Source organism: Schistocerca serialis, chromosome 9, assembly GCF_023864345.2.
Source record: "Schistocerca serialis cubense isolate TAMUIC-IGC-003099 chromosome 9, iqSchSeri2.2, whole genome shotgun sequence".
Classification (NCBI taxonomy): Eukaryota; Metazoa; Arthropoda; class Insecta; order Orthoptera; family Acrididae; genus Schistocerca; species Schistocerca serialis.
The window spans coordinates 503,414,338-503,430,629 of NC_064646.1; the positions used below are offsets into that span (position 1 = coordinate 503,414,338).

At 36.7% G+C, this 16,292-nt stretch overlaps 1 protein-coding gene across 3 annotated transcripts in view; it reads right to left on the reverse strand.

Moving 5' to 3' along the window:
- The window catches only part of LOC126419230 (GDP-D-glucose phosphorylase 1), a 98,968-nt gene extending 86,194 nt beyond the window's left edge, over positions 1–12,774 (reverse strand). For all 3 annotated transcript variants that reach the window (XM_050086369.1, XM_050086367.1, XM_050086366.1), the window contains exons 1-2: positions 12,181–12,774; positions 11,804–12,096 (exon numbers count right to left, since the gene is read on the reverse strand). In XM_050086369.1, the coding sequence (XP_049942326.1) occupies positions 11,804–12,096; positions 12,181–12,375 (488 nt within the window). In that variant the 5' untranslated portion in view covers positions 12,376–12,774. The remainder of the gene's footprint in view (positions 1–11,803; positions 12,097–12,180) is intronic.
- Between the last annotated feature and the right edge of the window lie 3,518 nt (positions 12,775–16,292).

A 16,292-nucleotide genomic window follows, 5' to 3' on the forward strand; every position in this document is an offset into this window, starting at 1 on the left:
AATTTCCACTAAGGTCTCTTCACGACAACAGCTCTAACTGATGTTGGACCTCATTCTAGGTTATGTTGTGAGATAAACACAGCTCTAGCAGGAAGGTAAGTTGACGATTTCTAAGTAAGAACAGTACTGCGTGATGAAAGGTACATTCTCTATATTTATTATTTTTTGTGATGGTCAAGATGGTATTCAGAATATCCCTGTGAAATAAACTGTTTGTCTGTAGGAATAATGTCAGTCAAGACAGTCTATGTATTTTTGTAGTGAATTAGTCTCTCTCCAAGGCTGGAGTAGAATCTATTTCATATAAAAGAATGGCAACTGATAAAGAGCAGAAACAATTTTTTTGGTGGACTAACCATGTACTGAACTTTGAAACTCACCATGTGTAGAATGGAGAATCACACTGAGAGAGCCAGTGAACAATCACCACCACCACGGCCACCACCACCACCACCACCACTATCATTAGGGAGCTTGCCAAGTAAGGGGTAGGATACTAAGACATGGTTCTTATCAATGTAAATGAATACAGGTGTTTTCAATAATATTACAGTTCAGCTATGCATACAGGTAGAGAACAGTTCACGTCTTAGATTCAGCCATATATTCTCAGAATGCTCTCTTTCTACAGCCCCCTAAAAGGTAAACATAAAGATGCCCTGAATTGGAATGAGATTTTCACTCTGCAGCGGAGTGTGCACTGATATGAAACTTCCTGGCAGATTAAAACTGTGTGCCGGACCAGGACTCGAACTCGGGACCTTTGCCTTTCAGTTTGGAAGGTAGGAGACGAGGTATTGGCAGAAGTAAAGCTGTGAGGACGGGGCGGGAGTCGTGCTTGGGTAGCTCAGTTGGTAGAGCACTTGCCCGCGAAAGGCAAAGGTCCCGAGTTCGAGTCTCGGTCCGGCACACAGTTTTAATCTGCCAGGAAGTTTCATGCCCTGAACTGTTTATACAGAGTGGTCAGAACCAGTCAGAAAGCTTATAAGAGTGTTGCAATGGAGGTTGTGCTAAAAAATAATTGTTAAGAAAAAAAATTCAAAATGTTGTGCCATTTTCGAAATACTTAACATTTAAGTTAGCAAATCAGTTTGTCATGCGTGCAAATTCAAGCAGCCTGTCAGGGACAGTATTGCCAAACTTGATCTTCATCTGATTAACTCAGACTGAACGAATGTATTTCTAGCTCAAACAAAAAATAGAAACTCCAGGTAGGAATAACAATACTGTAGGAAAAAATTGATTGCTATTTACCATCAAAATGACACACGAAATTGCAGACAGGTATGATTAAAAGACACTTACGCACACCCTTTTGGCCATAGGCTTCATCTGAAAGGGAGAAACACACACCAATCATTCACACATGACTGCTGACTCTGGGAGCTCAAGCCAGAATGCATAATAAGTGCTTGAATCTGTGTACGCAACAACCTGATTGGCCCACTTCAATGCTAAATAACTGGGAAATTATGCAATGTATCTAATTTTTTCTTAAACAATTGCTTCTCTGGATACTCTCCATATTATGCCGCTCAAGGAAGAAATATTGATTAGTGAGTATGAAATTAATTACAGTCAAGAGCAAGTAGATCAGGGTTTCTTTCAGGTGATTGCAGGTGAAGATCAACAGTGAATAGACTATAGCGAATCAAGACTGGTGATGTTGGGATGCGAGAGGACATGATTTGCAAGATTTGGAAAATGTTATTGTACTCATTCTTATGACATTTAATATATGACCAGGACTTCTAATCCAAAAAAATTTATAATAAAACTCTGCCATGGTAGTCGTTCAAAATTTATATCTATTACACACTTTAAAACCAAGTTTGTTTCAATTAATTCCAAATGTCACCGTATCCTATTATAGGAAAAACGAAGTACCTTAATGTGTGTGTGCACTGCCACAGAATGTAAAAGAAGAAGGATCAGTCACAACAAAACATGAAAAGCTATCAGTGCAGGACACCATACAGATGGTCCTGCAAAAAACACATAATGTAAAATCACATTTTCAATAAACAAAACCCACTGATGATGGCACAGAGGTGCCAAAACATGTTTGGGTAGAAATATAAACAGTGTTTTTGCATGAAGATGGAACCTACGTGCTATAATTTAACTGTAAACTCAGGAAGAAAGACAAGAGCTGCAGATATGAAAGATGAATATGTCATCATATCCCTATGTTACATTGTGGGATTTGTTTCTTCCTGCATATGTGCCCAGCTTTACAGCTCTCATGTACAATCTTATGCATTGTTGCTAATCGAATTCCAAGGGTATACACTGTAGGCACAGGAATAATTTTTAAGTACTCTTTAATCCTCAAACGTATTTCTTCCATAGTAGCTCTTGGAGCACACCCTGGAGACACTTTCATCTTCAATTGAGTTTCAAGAGGGTTCACACCATGACCATGGGAGGAGGAGAAATGTCAAATTCAATACTCAAAGTTCTAGCTTACAGCAACAACTACCAGTGTTACTCCGGAGAAACTGAGAAGCACTAGTTAATGCATATGGGCAAGCAATACAAACACAAATTGTCTCACTGCTGGTCGCACAGAGTAGATTTACATGATGATGTGGCAACTGGACTGCAGCACTAAAGGCAGCTGCCAGCTTAAGTGTCGTGCATCTGTTGGTCCTGTTGAGGTTTCTGATGACATGGTTGTATCAGGCCTGCTGTGCTCACATGACTGCTATTTCCAATTAATTGTTGAATGATTTAAGTCTCCACTGATTATTACAGCAGGGGGTGGGGGAGGGTGGGGGAATTTACATACAAGTGAACTGAGATTTTCTCTGAAGTTTTTGGTTACATCAGAAGATAAGTCTGGTGAGCAATAGAAGGATCCAATTATCATTTTATGCCCACCCTCTGATACTGACTCTTGTCCAGTCTCACAGGCAGCTTCAGTTTCTATCTCAATGGATTTGACAAATACACCATCTCCCGCTATAATTTGCCTATCCTTTTGACATACACTTAAATTCTCCCCAAAAATCTCACTGCTATCAGTTTCAGCTTTCAACCAGCTTTTGTACCTAGTATTGTGTGAGCTTTACTGCTTTTCATAAGTGCTTGGCACTTTGTTGCAAATGCTTTGGCAGTTTACCATTAGGATTTTAATAATCTCACCTGTGGGAGGCATGTCTCTCGATCTTACACTGATACTTCTGGGAATATTGGGAAACAGAGTGTCACCTATATGTTATGCCCTTAAGGTCCCATTGTCAGTGTGTAGCACCCATTGTCTTGTAGTGACATACTACTCCTATGTGACTCAGTTTTTAGCCATGTGATTTTTTCTGGGGATTAATTGCACAAAACATTGACACAAATTTCAAACTGCAGAAAAGGGCCACAAGCAATATCAGGGTTGCCTCAAGTTTCCCCAAGTAAAATTCCCTGACCTCCAGATAAGTTTTAGCATTTTTTCCTGACAAATTTTGAGATCTTAAGGGTAAATAAAGACGCAAGTTGACAAAAAATGTAAGGACTTCTGTACTAAAAATGTCTGAGCAAAAATGTTAAAAACTAACAGCAAAATATTTTGCAATGAACTGTTTTTAGAGGGGGAAAGCAAGCCGCATGTTATATACGTTTCATTAAGACCACTGATGTTATTTTATTTCAATAAAGCAAAATGCATTTGATGACAAAAATTTGCATTTTGTTGGAGTCAAAAGACAGATTTAAAATACCTTCACTGCTTTCAGGAATAACCTCAGAAAAAAGTAGGCCTCCTGAAAGAAACATATAAGGGGGGGAAGAGTTATGTAAACCAATACTACAGGCGGCCACCAATAAAATGTTGCTTCTACTATGTTTGTTATTGTCAGTAATTACCCACTGCATTACGTCTATTATTCTACAGTTATTGTGTGATTTTTCTTTCAAGAAATACTGAGTACATAGCGTACAAACTGCCAGTGACTGCCACAATTTTCTTCTTCCTATCATCCACACTTTCTAATATATAAACTACTTTTGAAGTGCCAAAATGTACTATGATAAATAAAATGTCTATAAAATGCGGCACTGTATAATGTACTTGCGATGAGACAGTCACAATTCCTGAAATCCATCACCTGTAGCCACTGGCCTGCCAAGCAGCACCACAGCCCTAGGTCCATGGATAAACCATGAAAATCCGGCGCATTACACCACACACAGACAGACACAGCCTGGGGGCAGATCGGTGAGACTAGATCCGACAGGCAGGACCCTCACATTAGTGGGAAATTATGGGGTTGAGATTGATAGGCCTGATCCATTAGAGATGTCCACAGAAATGGCCTGCGGTTTTGGCCCACCATGGAACCCTACTTGTGTGACCAGCTATTCACATGTCACAGACATGATGTTGATGAAATGAGACTGCGATTATCACCCAAGCAACACACAACTTGCGCAAATACTGTGATAATCAATAATAATGAGGATAAGTAGCAACTCACCGAAAAGATGATCGCTGAGCCAGGCACTTAGAAGAGACAATCACATTCTCATAACTGAATTTTTGGCCATACCCTTTGTCAGAAAATGAGAGCACACACACACACTCAAATCACTCAGACACAACTCGTGCGCACATGACCATTATCTACTGCTGCTGCGTCAACAATCTCTGAGAATCAGATCCAAACAAACCACTCCTCATGCCTCCCAGCCTCGCTTAGGCAGCTGCTAGGCTAACAGTAAGTAATGGTCGCAGCACAGACTGCAAGCTGAGGGGAGGGGTGGAAAGGGGAGAAGCAGTAAGAATGAGACAGTAGAGAAGCGGCACGCGTATTTAGCTGCACCCAGCCAGCAATGAAGTGTGACATCTCAGTAAATGAACAATTTCATGCTACTGAGACAAAAACGAGATTTTTCCAGTTTTTTTCCAAAATTTCCCTGATACGGATGAAATTTACTCATATTCCCTGACTTCCAGAACGTTTGGCAACCCTGAATATATATTTTTTTAATGATAATGGATATAGTGTGTTCATCTATCAATCTTCTGAAAGACCATAGAATTTAATAACGTCATAAAAAAATTTCAATTTTTCCACCATTTGTGTCCTTAAAATAATAATGGGTATATTTATTGTCCGAAGTGTGTTCATCTATCAATCTTCTGTACATATGTCAGCAAAATAAATAAAAGGCTGAACTGAAAGATTTACCATGCAGGGAATGAAAATGTGCTTTAGGCCTAGTGGTACACTTGTGCATTTAATGGCTATGAAAAACACACCGCTTTTGTATATTTTGTTAAAATGGAAATTCTGGTAATATGCAGGAGCTGTCACTTGTATGAAAGCCAGTGTTCAGACAATCACGGATGGCAAATGACCTGAAACTGAGGGTAGTAAAGCATAGATGCCGAGACCTTTCTTCATATAGCCTATTACTAAACAAGGTAAGATACACGAGAGCTCCTCCTGTTTCTTTCTCAAAATGCCAGAGAAATAAATAATGTAGATATTGTGTTAGGAGCATTGAAATATAGCTGAAATCTCGGATAACTGAACAAAGTTCCAGGGTTCAACAGAATCCCTAACAGATTCTACACAGAATTTGACAAAATTTATGTATTAGACCCCCTCGCAATGTTCAATATGTCACCGACATAAATGTTAGGCTTCACCACCAGTCAATATATTACTATAATCAGATTTTCACCTTTCACATTCATTGGCTTCCAATTCACTACAAAAATTCCCGCCTTCCAACCTAACCTAGACATGTGGTCACAGCTGCCTGTCAAAACAACCAAGATTTCTACGAGGGTTCAGTATGTAACTTTAGCCTGGAATTTGCTATAGGGTTAGCCCCTCTTTTATCAATAACTTACCACAGATCCTAAAAAAATATGCCCAATAGTTGGAAGACAACACAGGTCTCATCCTTCTACAAGTTCTAAGTGTAACAAAAGTGATCTACAAAACTACCATCCAGTGTCACTGATGTCAACCTGTAGTAGAATCTTATGACACATACTGAGCTCAAACATAATCAGCTATCTCAAACAAAATGACCTCCTTCACAACAGCCAGCAGGAATTCTGAAAACAATGATATGCAAAACCTGACTAACACTTTTCTCACATGACATCCTGAAGTACATGGATCAAGTCAATCAGATAAAGACAGTATTCCTTGACTTACAAAATATATTTAACTCTGCATCACATATTAGTGAAAGTGAGATATTGTGTAGGTTGGATCGCACATTTCTTGCTAGGGAGAGCTCGGGCTGAACAAGCAATGGGTTTTAGATAGATGCGAACTGTCTCATGAAAGTTTACTTGTAGAATTTTGAAAACCTGAGTCATTCCATGTGAAATCAACACACCTATTTTACCTCACCCTCTCAGTTTTTTCTGAAAGTTGGTATACTTATAGTGGGCACTGAGACTAAGAAAAGTACCAAATTCCAATTTTTTATCTCAAACCATTCCTGAAATATGGCTATGTAAACTTTTCAAACACCAGCCAAAATGTGTGGGTCGACAGAAGCGTTCGATCCCACGCGTCTGCTTTGACCCGTGACGTAAGGGTGTTGTGTGTGACGTCATGACGGCGTGGAGTTAGGTTTGTGAGTGTGGCGTGTTTGTTGATGTCGTCGTGTTGTGGTTTGTTGTACTCTCTGGTGGTATGTTCAGGGTTTTCGTTTGTGTGATGTAATGGGCTCAGTTTGCCTTTGCTCATTATCCAGAATTGTTTGAGTGTCGGCTGTGTTTGTAGTGTAATTCATTTCAGTGAGTTAACGATTTTGTGTGAAGGTTAATTTAGTGTTGTTTGCTGTACATCGTGCGGTAATTTTAGTAAAATTAATCTGTTGTTGTTTATGTTCACGAATGGATATGACGGATAAAATTAACAGTGCGCAGGTCAAGGGAAGTGTTCGATCCCAATGTGTGGCTGTATATGTTGACACTGGTATCGAGAGATGTTTTTGAGCTATATAGGCCAAGGGAAGTGTTTGATCCTAACTTATGGGATCGGGAGCTGCTGTTGAGCTATATAGGTCAAGGGAAGTGTCCGATTCCAGATGATATCGTGTTTAGTGGTATTTGTGGAGTTTTGTGACGATGGTTTTTTTCTTCGTTTTGTGTGGTTTGTATGGGGGTGGGTGTCTAAATTTGTTTATATTTAGTTTGCCCCCACCCAAAAACACCCCATTTCTCGCGCTTGTCCCATTAGTGTCATTAGGCTTTTTGTGGAAAGTGTGTGTGTTTGTTTTTCGATGTATTTTCGTTCTCATAATGTGTACGTACCGACTTTATATGCGCCATATTGGAATCGTGACGTCATGGGTCAAAGCAGATGGGCGGGATCGGACGCTTCCGTATTTCCAAATGTGTGAATGGACTTTTTTTTAAATTGTGCTAGGAGCTGCCCTAATTGAGCTAGAGAACTGGGAAAGGTGTCATTTTGCAGCATTTTGCATACTCTTTCCAGGGATATACAACAAAACATAGCTTCTAATTAATAACCTTTTTCAAAATACTAATTAATATTTTGATTTAATTTTAATTTTTTTTACAAAAAGTACATAACTGAAAATTTTCAAAATATTTCCATAACTACTTCATACTAGTGTAAATCACATGGCAAAATATAAATCTGGGATGATGATGGGTTCATTGTTAAAAAAATTATTCAGGACTCTTGTTTTTCACTAACAGCCCTAGTTTGACCAAATTGACCTTTAACAAACAGGAATTTCTTTAAAATCACCTTATTAAACCAAAACTAACCACCATATTTTATAATTAAGTTGATTGCTTATTTTAATTTCGTGCAACTTCACTAACAGTATATTAACCGATATAACAAAAACAAAAAATTGAGCATTTAATACAAACTGAAATAAAGTATGAATAAGTACAAGTCTTTACATAATAGTTCTGGTCGATGACGTTTGAAATGGAACTATTAAACAAATTAAATACGTAATGCTTGTTTTTGAGTAACAGGTATATGTACATAGCTTAATTTAACACAATAGGTACTAACAATAGTTTGGAAACATCTTTCTATAAAATATACATTAACACTAACCTGAGACAAAAACTAGGTTTTGAGTTGAAAGCAGTTTCCCTGTAAATTGTCTTGGAACTTCACATATTACATTTTAATAAAGCTGACTGGGTTTGGTTTCCATCACTTTCATTAAGAATGTATGCTCTCCCTGTCGGAGTAAATGGAGTCACTTTTGTGAGAACATCCACAACTGACACCCACAGGACATCTGCAGTGCAGGATAAGAGAATGACTTAGGTAGCTGGTCCACATGGATGAAGAAAAGTTATTTTCACTTCATCAAGTTCTTCGTTTTTTTCTAAAATGTACCCACGCCACCAGTTTCTGCCATATACAGCGGTGACATAGCCTGATACATCTTGTAACTTCAGTTTGTCTGGTGATGTAGTTACTTCCCTCCCCCAACTCTGCATATCACCTGAGAAGTATTTGACTATTAATTTTGATGTAGTGTTGGGAATGAAAGCGTGAAATTGCTGTGTTCCTTTGATTGTCAATGCCTCTTCAAGTCGGTTTTTTAAGAATATTTCTGAAGCAGCGTAGTCTTCTTGAGTGGAATACGCAAAATCAACATTTGTGATGTTATCTACTGCCCACTCAAATAGATCTCGTACGGGTTGGATCTGATTTTGGTATGCCCTTTGCAAACTTGCATGAGCTGCCAGTCTCTTTACTGAACCCCCTACTCCATCACAAGGCCTTTTCCCATGTGCTGTGGCTGAAAAGTGCCACTCAGCTTTTATGTTGAAGTCTTCCTCATGAAGGCAAAGGTTCAGGAAGCTTTTCTTATTTTTATACCAAGTGGCAGAACCGTCAGAAAAATAGTATATATTTTTTGGAATCTTTTGAAATGTATTTGTTAGATATGAAATTAGCTTCTTTTGAAAGGTGTAAACAGCAGCTGTATTGTGCTCCAGGCAATCAGAAACAATGACAAAGCTCATATGCTCAATTTTGTCGTCCTGTTTGTAATATATAAAAAAAGGATGAATGGTAATCTGTTGTCTTGTCCAGTGGAAACTCTGAGCTTCATCCTGTAGAATTATACTATAATTTTCTGAAAAATCACATATGACAACAAATTCAGATTTCATAAGGTTTTCTCTTGTGGAGTTAAGAAATGTTCGTTGTTGCTTGGCAATGAAGTCATGCTGAATCAAAGTCGACATCTTACTACAAAATAAATCTATGATTTCTTCAGAAGTTTTCTGAACAATTTCCAGATTGCATTGGTCAACTGACATCCACTGTCGGAACTGAACTTGTTCAATTAAGTTTTCATGAAAAGAGCCTTTTAAAATTTTATGTTTGACAGTTTCTTCTGGGCAGTATTCACTGTTTCCCAAGTTGCAATCAACTGATGATGGGTTGCAAAGCATTTTTGCAATGCACTGCTTATAATTGTTTAAGCTGCTGTTTGTTACTGTATTTAGTTTGGCATTTTCTATCATTAATTTTATGTCTTGGTGAGTTGTGCACATGCAGACAATGTGTGTTCCAATCCGGCCAGCTAATACACAATGTTTTGGTCTCAACTCAGCAAATTTAGAGAAACCCATTTTTATGTTAGGAAACTTGTCTTTAAAATGCTTGTAAGCTTCTTTAAGGTTACACAAAATAAGTCTTTTTGATATTTTTGTTTTATTTCCATTTGTTTCTGTAATTGTCACACAATCTTTAATACCTGGCATTGCCCTGCTAACTTCATCATTTTCATAAAATGAATGTACAGTTTTGACAGTTTCTGTTGGACTGCCGAACAATGTAATTAGGAGCATTAAATTCCCTCATTATTTTCCTGACACTCCACTTTTCAGGTAAGCTTGTAAGAATCATTAGTTTTTTTGCTCTACTTACAGAATTTTTAAAGTTTCTTTCAAGATTTTCCAGAACGGATTCATCAGTATCAGTATCTGACGAAGAAGTTTCAGGAGCAACAAAAAGTTCACGTGTCATTGATGAGATTTTCTTCACTTTTGATTTGGCGTAATGCCTAAATGTTAGTTTTCTCTTGTCAATTGGGGACTCACCTAGTTCTTGAAGCGTTGTGTTAAATGTTTTAACAGCTACTGAAGTTGGAGTGAAGTCAGGGTCTTGGTCTCGGATGATTATCTCTGATCCAGGAGATTTTTCTTCAACACTTTCATCACTGATGGGCTCTGGTGTATTTTTCAATTTCCTACATTTATCACAAATCTTGGCACCACTTGGTATTTGAGGAAATAATTTGGGCATCCATGTTGTGACATATCTCAGTTTTTTTTCTGTCTCTAATAAAATGATTTGATTTCTTCAATGGATTACAACACTGAACTCTTACAGCACTGCACTTTTTACTTGGTTCCATATTTATACAAAAACCACTTAAAAACTGGCCTTCAATGTATAGATTTACTTGAAAATGAACTATTAAATATAATAGATACAGACTGGTCAACACAGAGGTAATAATTGATTTGCACTAAAACCACAGTGCACAATAATGCTGTAGGCACACAAAGCCTTAGAAGGTAACAATGCAGACTACATCATCTCAACAATGGCTCCAGTCCCTGAATTATTGTACAGACATCAAGCCCTATGTATACGGTCCTCTACTGATGTACTACCTTATACGTCAGTTTGGTCAAGCTAGGGCCATTAGTGAAAAATAAGAGTCCGGAATAAATTTTTTTAAACAATGAACCCATCATCATTCCACATTTATGTTTTGCCATGTGATTTACAACAGTATGAAATAGTTATGGAAGTATTTTGAAAATTATCAATTATGTACTTTTTGTAAAAAAATTAAATCAAAATATTAATTACCATTTTGAAAAAGGTTATTAATTAGAAGCTATGGTTTTTTGTGTATCACTGGAAAGAGCATGAAAAATGCTACAAAATGACACCTTTCCCAGTTCTCTAGCTCAATTAGGGCAGCTCCTAGGGCAATTTAAAAAAAGTCCGTTCACACATTTTTGGCCAGTTTTTGAAAAGTTTACACGACCATATTTCAGGAATGGTTTGAGGTAAAAAATTGAAATTTGGTATTTTTCTTAGTTTCGGCACCCACTATGTGTGTACCAACTTTCAGCAAAATCTAACAGGGTGAGGTAAAATTTTTACTTAAAGTGTGTTGATTTGACATGGAATGACTCACCTGTATTACCTGAGGAATCTAGGATTATACTAAAATTCTCTATGTATTACATCCTTATAGGCTGTAAAGGCAAGATTACTCTTTAAATGTGCAAAGAATGATTTAAGCAATCATTCAACCTGTACAACATGTGTGAATGGAACATGAAGAAATTCTAATATGTTGTACAATGGGAAGTACCTTCTGCCACGCACTTCACGGTTGTTTGCAGAATGCAAATGTAAATATCCAATGAGATGTCTCAAAACGGAATGCTGCCAAAGAAAACAAACCAACAAGAAATTACCAAACTGATGTCTAGTATTTACATTCAAGGGCTGATAATCAAGTGACCACATAGTGACAAAAAAGATGAAGAAAGAGGTAAGGTCCCCATTAAAGTGTAGATGCATTACATTAAACATTATATCAGTATGCAAATAAATTAATAAATTATATGTAGAAACTGTCAACGAAAAATCTTGGCCACTTCCTAACTGATTCTGATAATATTTCAACATACTGAGAAGTTTTGCAAACCATTTAACAATGAAACACGTCTAATCCTTAGGCAAGGCGACAGTAATATTAAAATCACGAAACTGTTATAACTCATTAAAGAGATACTTACGGATTTGAACTAAGAAGCATAACTTCTATTGCCAGCTGCAAACTATATTGTGTAGCAATTTGTGGTAAGCAGTTCAGCCGTGTGGGTAAAAGTAAACAATGCCCAAACTCTAGTGGGCTCTCATTAATTATCACACAATGCCTATTTGTTGATGTGTCACATTTTCTTCTCAGCTCAAAAAGTATTTCAGTCTCGTCTATTTTCGTAAAATTAAATCTGTCGTGGTCAAAGGGCTGCGTCAGGCTTGTTATTTCCTCGGGGGCCCTTCTTTTAAGAGCGCGATCTGTATTTAACTGATGACAGTTTTTGCAAAAATTCCAGATTAATAAAACAATATGGGCTGTAGCGTTTATTATAGGTCTTTTATTGTTTCTCACCTGTGCCACAAAAGAAAATTTTCCCTCTAGAATTTTAGAATGTTGTATATTTAAAACGTATCGGAAGACACCACGCTCCAACGCATCTTTCCACGTATTTTGCAACGTTGAATCGAATACACTTCCACTTTGAACACTACTGTCACTCCGTGATATTTCGTAGATGAAATCAGTTTTACAGTACTCATATTTCATACCGAATTTTCAATAGATAAAACTAATGTAACTCACTCCTTGCGTCAACGTGTGCAGCACTGCTATTTTGACAATACCACAGTCTACTGTGGACAATACGCTGCCACGTGTTGGTATCGAATTTATTACCGATTATGATCACTACAGCACTAAGTGTTATTTTCAAATTAATGAACAACAGTATCAAAACACACGAAGGTTGGCGTTTAACGCCCCGTAATACTTTCATGCAACATATACAGCCAGTCCTAATATTACAGCATTTTTCAAATAGTTTCTGAATACCTATATTTTGGAGCAAAAGTCAAAAGGGAAGTAATATTACATGTCGCAGATGTTTATATTTATTTCAGAAGGAATCGGGATGATTGTGGTAAGACCTTAAAACTTTGACACGGACATGCTGCATTCAAATGAATGTTTAGCAATTGATATCGATGAATCGATGTAATTGATAACAATGAATCGAATAAGTAATCGAATTCAGAAAAGTAAACCGTGACTAATGACTATTTCTGGAATTGAAAGAAAACTTCGCTCGCAACATCTATTTTTTTGTATTATCGATTCAAAATTTTTTTCACCGTTCACACTTTAGTCACTAGTATGTAATGTTATAAACATCGTACCGCAATTTAATTGTTGTCTTTGTTGAGCTATCAGCAGCTTTACCGTTAATACATACATATACAGATTAATCCTTGTCATGAATACGACATTTCGTAATGATGTGGAATATGTCATTTTAACATAAGTTTTCTTTACACAATTTTTTTTACCGTTACTACTTCATATCTAAGAATTCATCTATTGAATAGGAGGAGTTGTCATTCGGAAATTCTTTTAATTTGCATTTAAATGTTGGTTGGCTGTCTCTCAGACTTTTGATACAATTTGGCAAATGATCAAAGATTTTTGTGGCAGCATAATTCACCTCTTTCTGTGTCAAAGTGAGAAATAATCCAGAATAGTGAAGATCATCCTTTCTTCTAGTGTTGTAGATATACACTTAACTGTTGTTTTTTAATTGGGATCGGTTATTAATGACAAATTAAATAAATGAATATATGTATTGCGATGGTACTGTGAATATCCCGAGTTGCTTAAATAAATATCTGCAAGGTGATTTTGGGTAGGCTCCAGCTATTATTCTGACTACACGCTTTTGTGCAATGAATACTTTGTCTCTTAATGACGGATTGCCCCAAAATATAATGCTTGATGAAAGAAGTGAATGAAAATAGGCATAGTAGGCTAATTTACTGATATGTTTATCACCAAAATTTGCCATAACCCTAAGTGTATAAGTAGCTGAACCTAACCGTTTCAGCAGATCATCGATGTGTTTCTTCCAATTCAATTTCTTATCAATGCACACACCCAGAATTCTACTTCTATTCATAGTCTATATTTATCAATGATGTTATGCCATTTACTGTACAGAATTGTATAAACTGTGTTTTCTCGAAATTTAGTGAGAGTCTATTTGCAGAGAACCACAAATAATTTTCTGAGAGACACTATTTCCAATTTCCTCAGCTGATTCTTGCTTGTTAGATGTGATTACTATACTTGTATCATCAACAAAAAGAACTCGCTTTGCATCTTCATGAATATAGAGTAGCAAGTCTTAAATATATATTAAGAACAATAAGGGACCCAAGACTGAGCCCTGTAGGACACCATTCTTGATATCTCCCCAGTTAGGGGACTGTGCTGGTTTTTGCAGACTATCTGCACTGATAATTTCAACCTTCTGCATTCTTCCATTTAAGTATGAATTAAACCATTTGTGCCCTGTCCCATTCATACCACAATAGTTAAGCTTATGTAGAATAATTTCACGATTCACATAATCAAAAGCCTTTGAGAGATCACAAAATATCCCAGTGGGTGATGTTCAGTTATTCAATGCATTTAATATTTGATAAGTGAAAGCGTATTGTGACGGTACGTCACATAAATATTGACATTTTTATCGGTTGTAAACCGCAGTTAAAGAATGCTATGAATATAATTAGTGTAAAAGATATAGTTAATGTTCTTGAAACAACTGATATGTAGAGATAATTTAAGAGTAGTATCTTTATTTAATGTCTATGAAAATAGAAAAAAGGATGTTATGTGCTACGCCATCCGTCGATACTTTTTATGCTCCAGTCATACTGTGCCTTGTGTTCTTTTAATTGTTGCAGTGTGTGGCTTTTTGTGTGCCCTACTTTTAAACAGTTTTTCATCTCCATTTTACAGTCCCCCTTTTTTTGTCTATTGCCTTCCATGATGTTCCCCCTTTTTTATATCTATGTTCACCATATTCTCTCCTTTGTATATTTTTCACTGTTTTCTATTGTTTGTTCTATGTCTTTCGGCTGAAGAGCAGCGCATATGCTGCTCTGCCAGCCCGCCCCGATGGGGAAATTTTTATTTTATGTAAGTTATTAGTATTTCTGCTATAATAAACCTGTTATTACTATCACAAAATGAATTTCTTTGTAATAGTTGTCACCTCAAATGCTCGCAGTGGCTAACTGTTTTTAATAGGCATTTCTTCAGTAATTTGCGCTGTGAGAAGCTCCCTTTTTAAACTGCAACAGATAATTAATTTATGTTGATGTTCATGTTTTTAAATTATACAGATTCCATGAGTTCAGTAAGTTTTATCTTGGCCGCTCCACGGCAACAATCGAAATTCTCTCAAGCCTTGCTTTGCAATCAATAAATAGAAATTAACAAAATTAAATTCAATTCAGGTAATGGCAACTATATTTTAGTCATCACGTTCAAAATCTAAAGTTGGTACATGAATAACTGAGGCCCCTCAGGAACCCGTTTCATATTTACTTATGCACGTAAGTAAAGGTGATAAGAAAAGGCAATATCCCTGAGAGAAAGAATCATGGTGATAAGTTAAAAATAAAAATATATGTGTAATTTCTTTTGTGTATGATGTAACGAATGCCACCGACATCACAGTATACAGCATTTTCTGTTGAAAAGCCATTCTAGAAACCAAATGGACATTTTGTTAGTACTTCATTTTTACAGATATGTGATGCTACTCTTGAATACATTACTTTTTCAAGAATTTCGGATAAAGCTGTCAGAAGTGAGATTGGGCGGTGATTGTTAGCATCAGATCTATCTCCTTTTTACGCAATGGTTTGACAATAGCTTATCTCAGTCTATCTAGATAAATTCCCTGCTTCAGTGAGCTACTACATATGTGGCTGAGGATCCCTCTTATTTGTTTGGAACAAGCTTGTAGTAATTGGAAATGACATTAATTCCATGCGAGCTTTTACTTTTGGGTGAATTTATTATTTTACAAAAATAAAAAAAGGAGTCGCGTATTTTGATAGGGCTGCAGCAAAATACTGTAACAGCAATGCGTTTTGTCCATCTGGCATGTTTTTTTGAGGCACTGTGACTGAGTTGCCGAATATTCGGCGGAAAACTAGCTTTTAGTTGTTTGGAATTCACATCAAATCATTTGTATTTTTGAACATTTGAATCAATTCATCACAAGTCTTCTTCATTAAGGCAGTTTTTGCCAATTCAAAGAATGTTCCAGCAAACTTTACCTAACATTAAAATGTACTTGTTTCTGAATATCATCTGAACCAGGTTTGATTTTATGGCATTCAATTTTGTAAAAAAAATTAATGTTTCCCTATTAACTTAAATAGATGTTCCAGCAGATCAATAAAAATGTAGTTTAAAGCTGTTAATTTCAAAATGCAACTATGTGAATTAAGTTTTGCATGCATAACAACCACATTTGAGACATATTTGACTTGAGGAACAACTCTGAATTGAGGACCCCTCTCATGCTGGAAAAACCAGTCAGAAATGTTTTAATGTTTGATTTCGCCTGACGAGCTTTCTTGGGGTGAGGCAAACTCGAAGTCATGCACTTG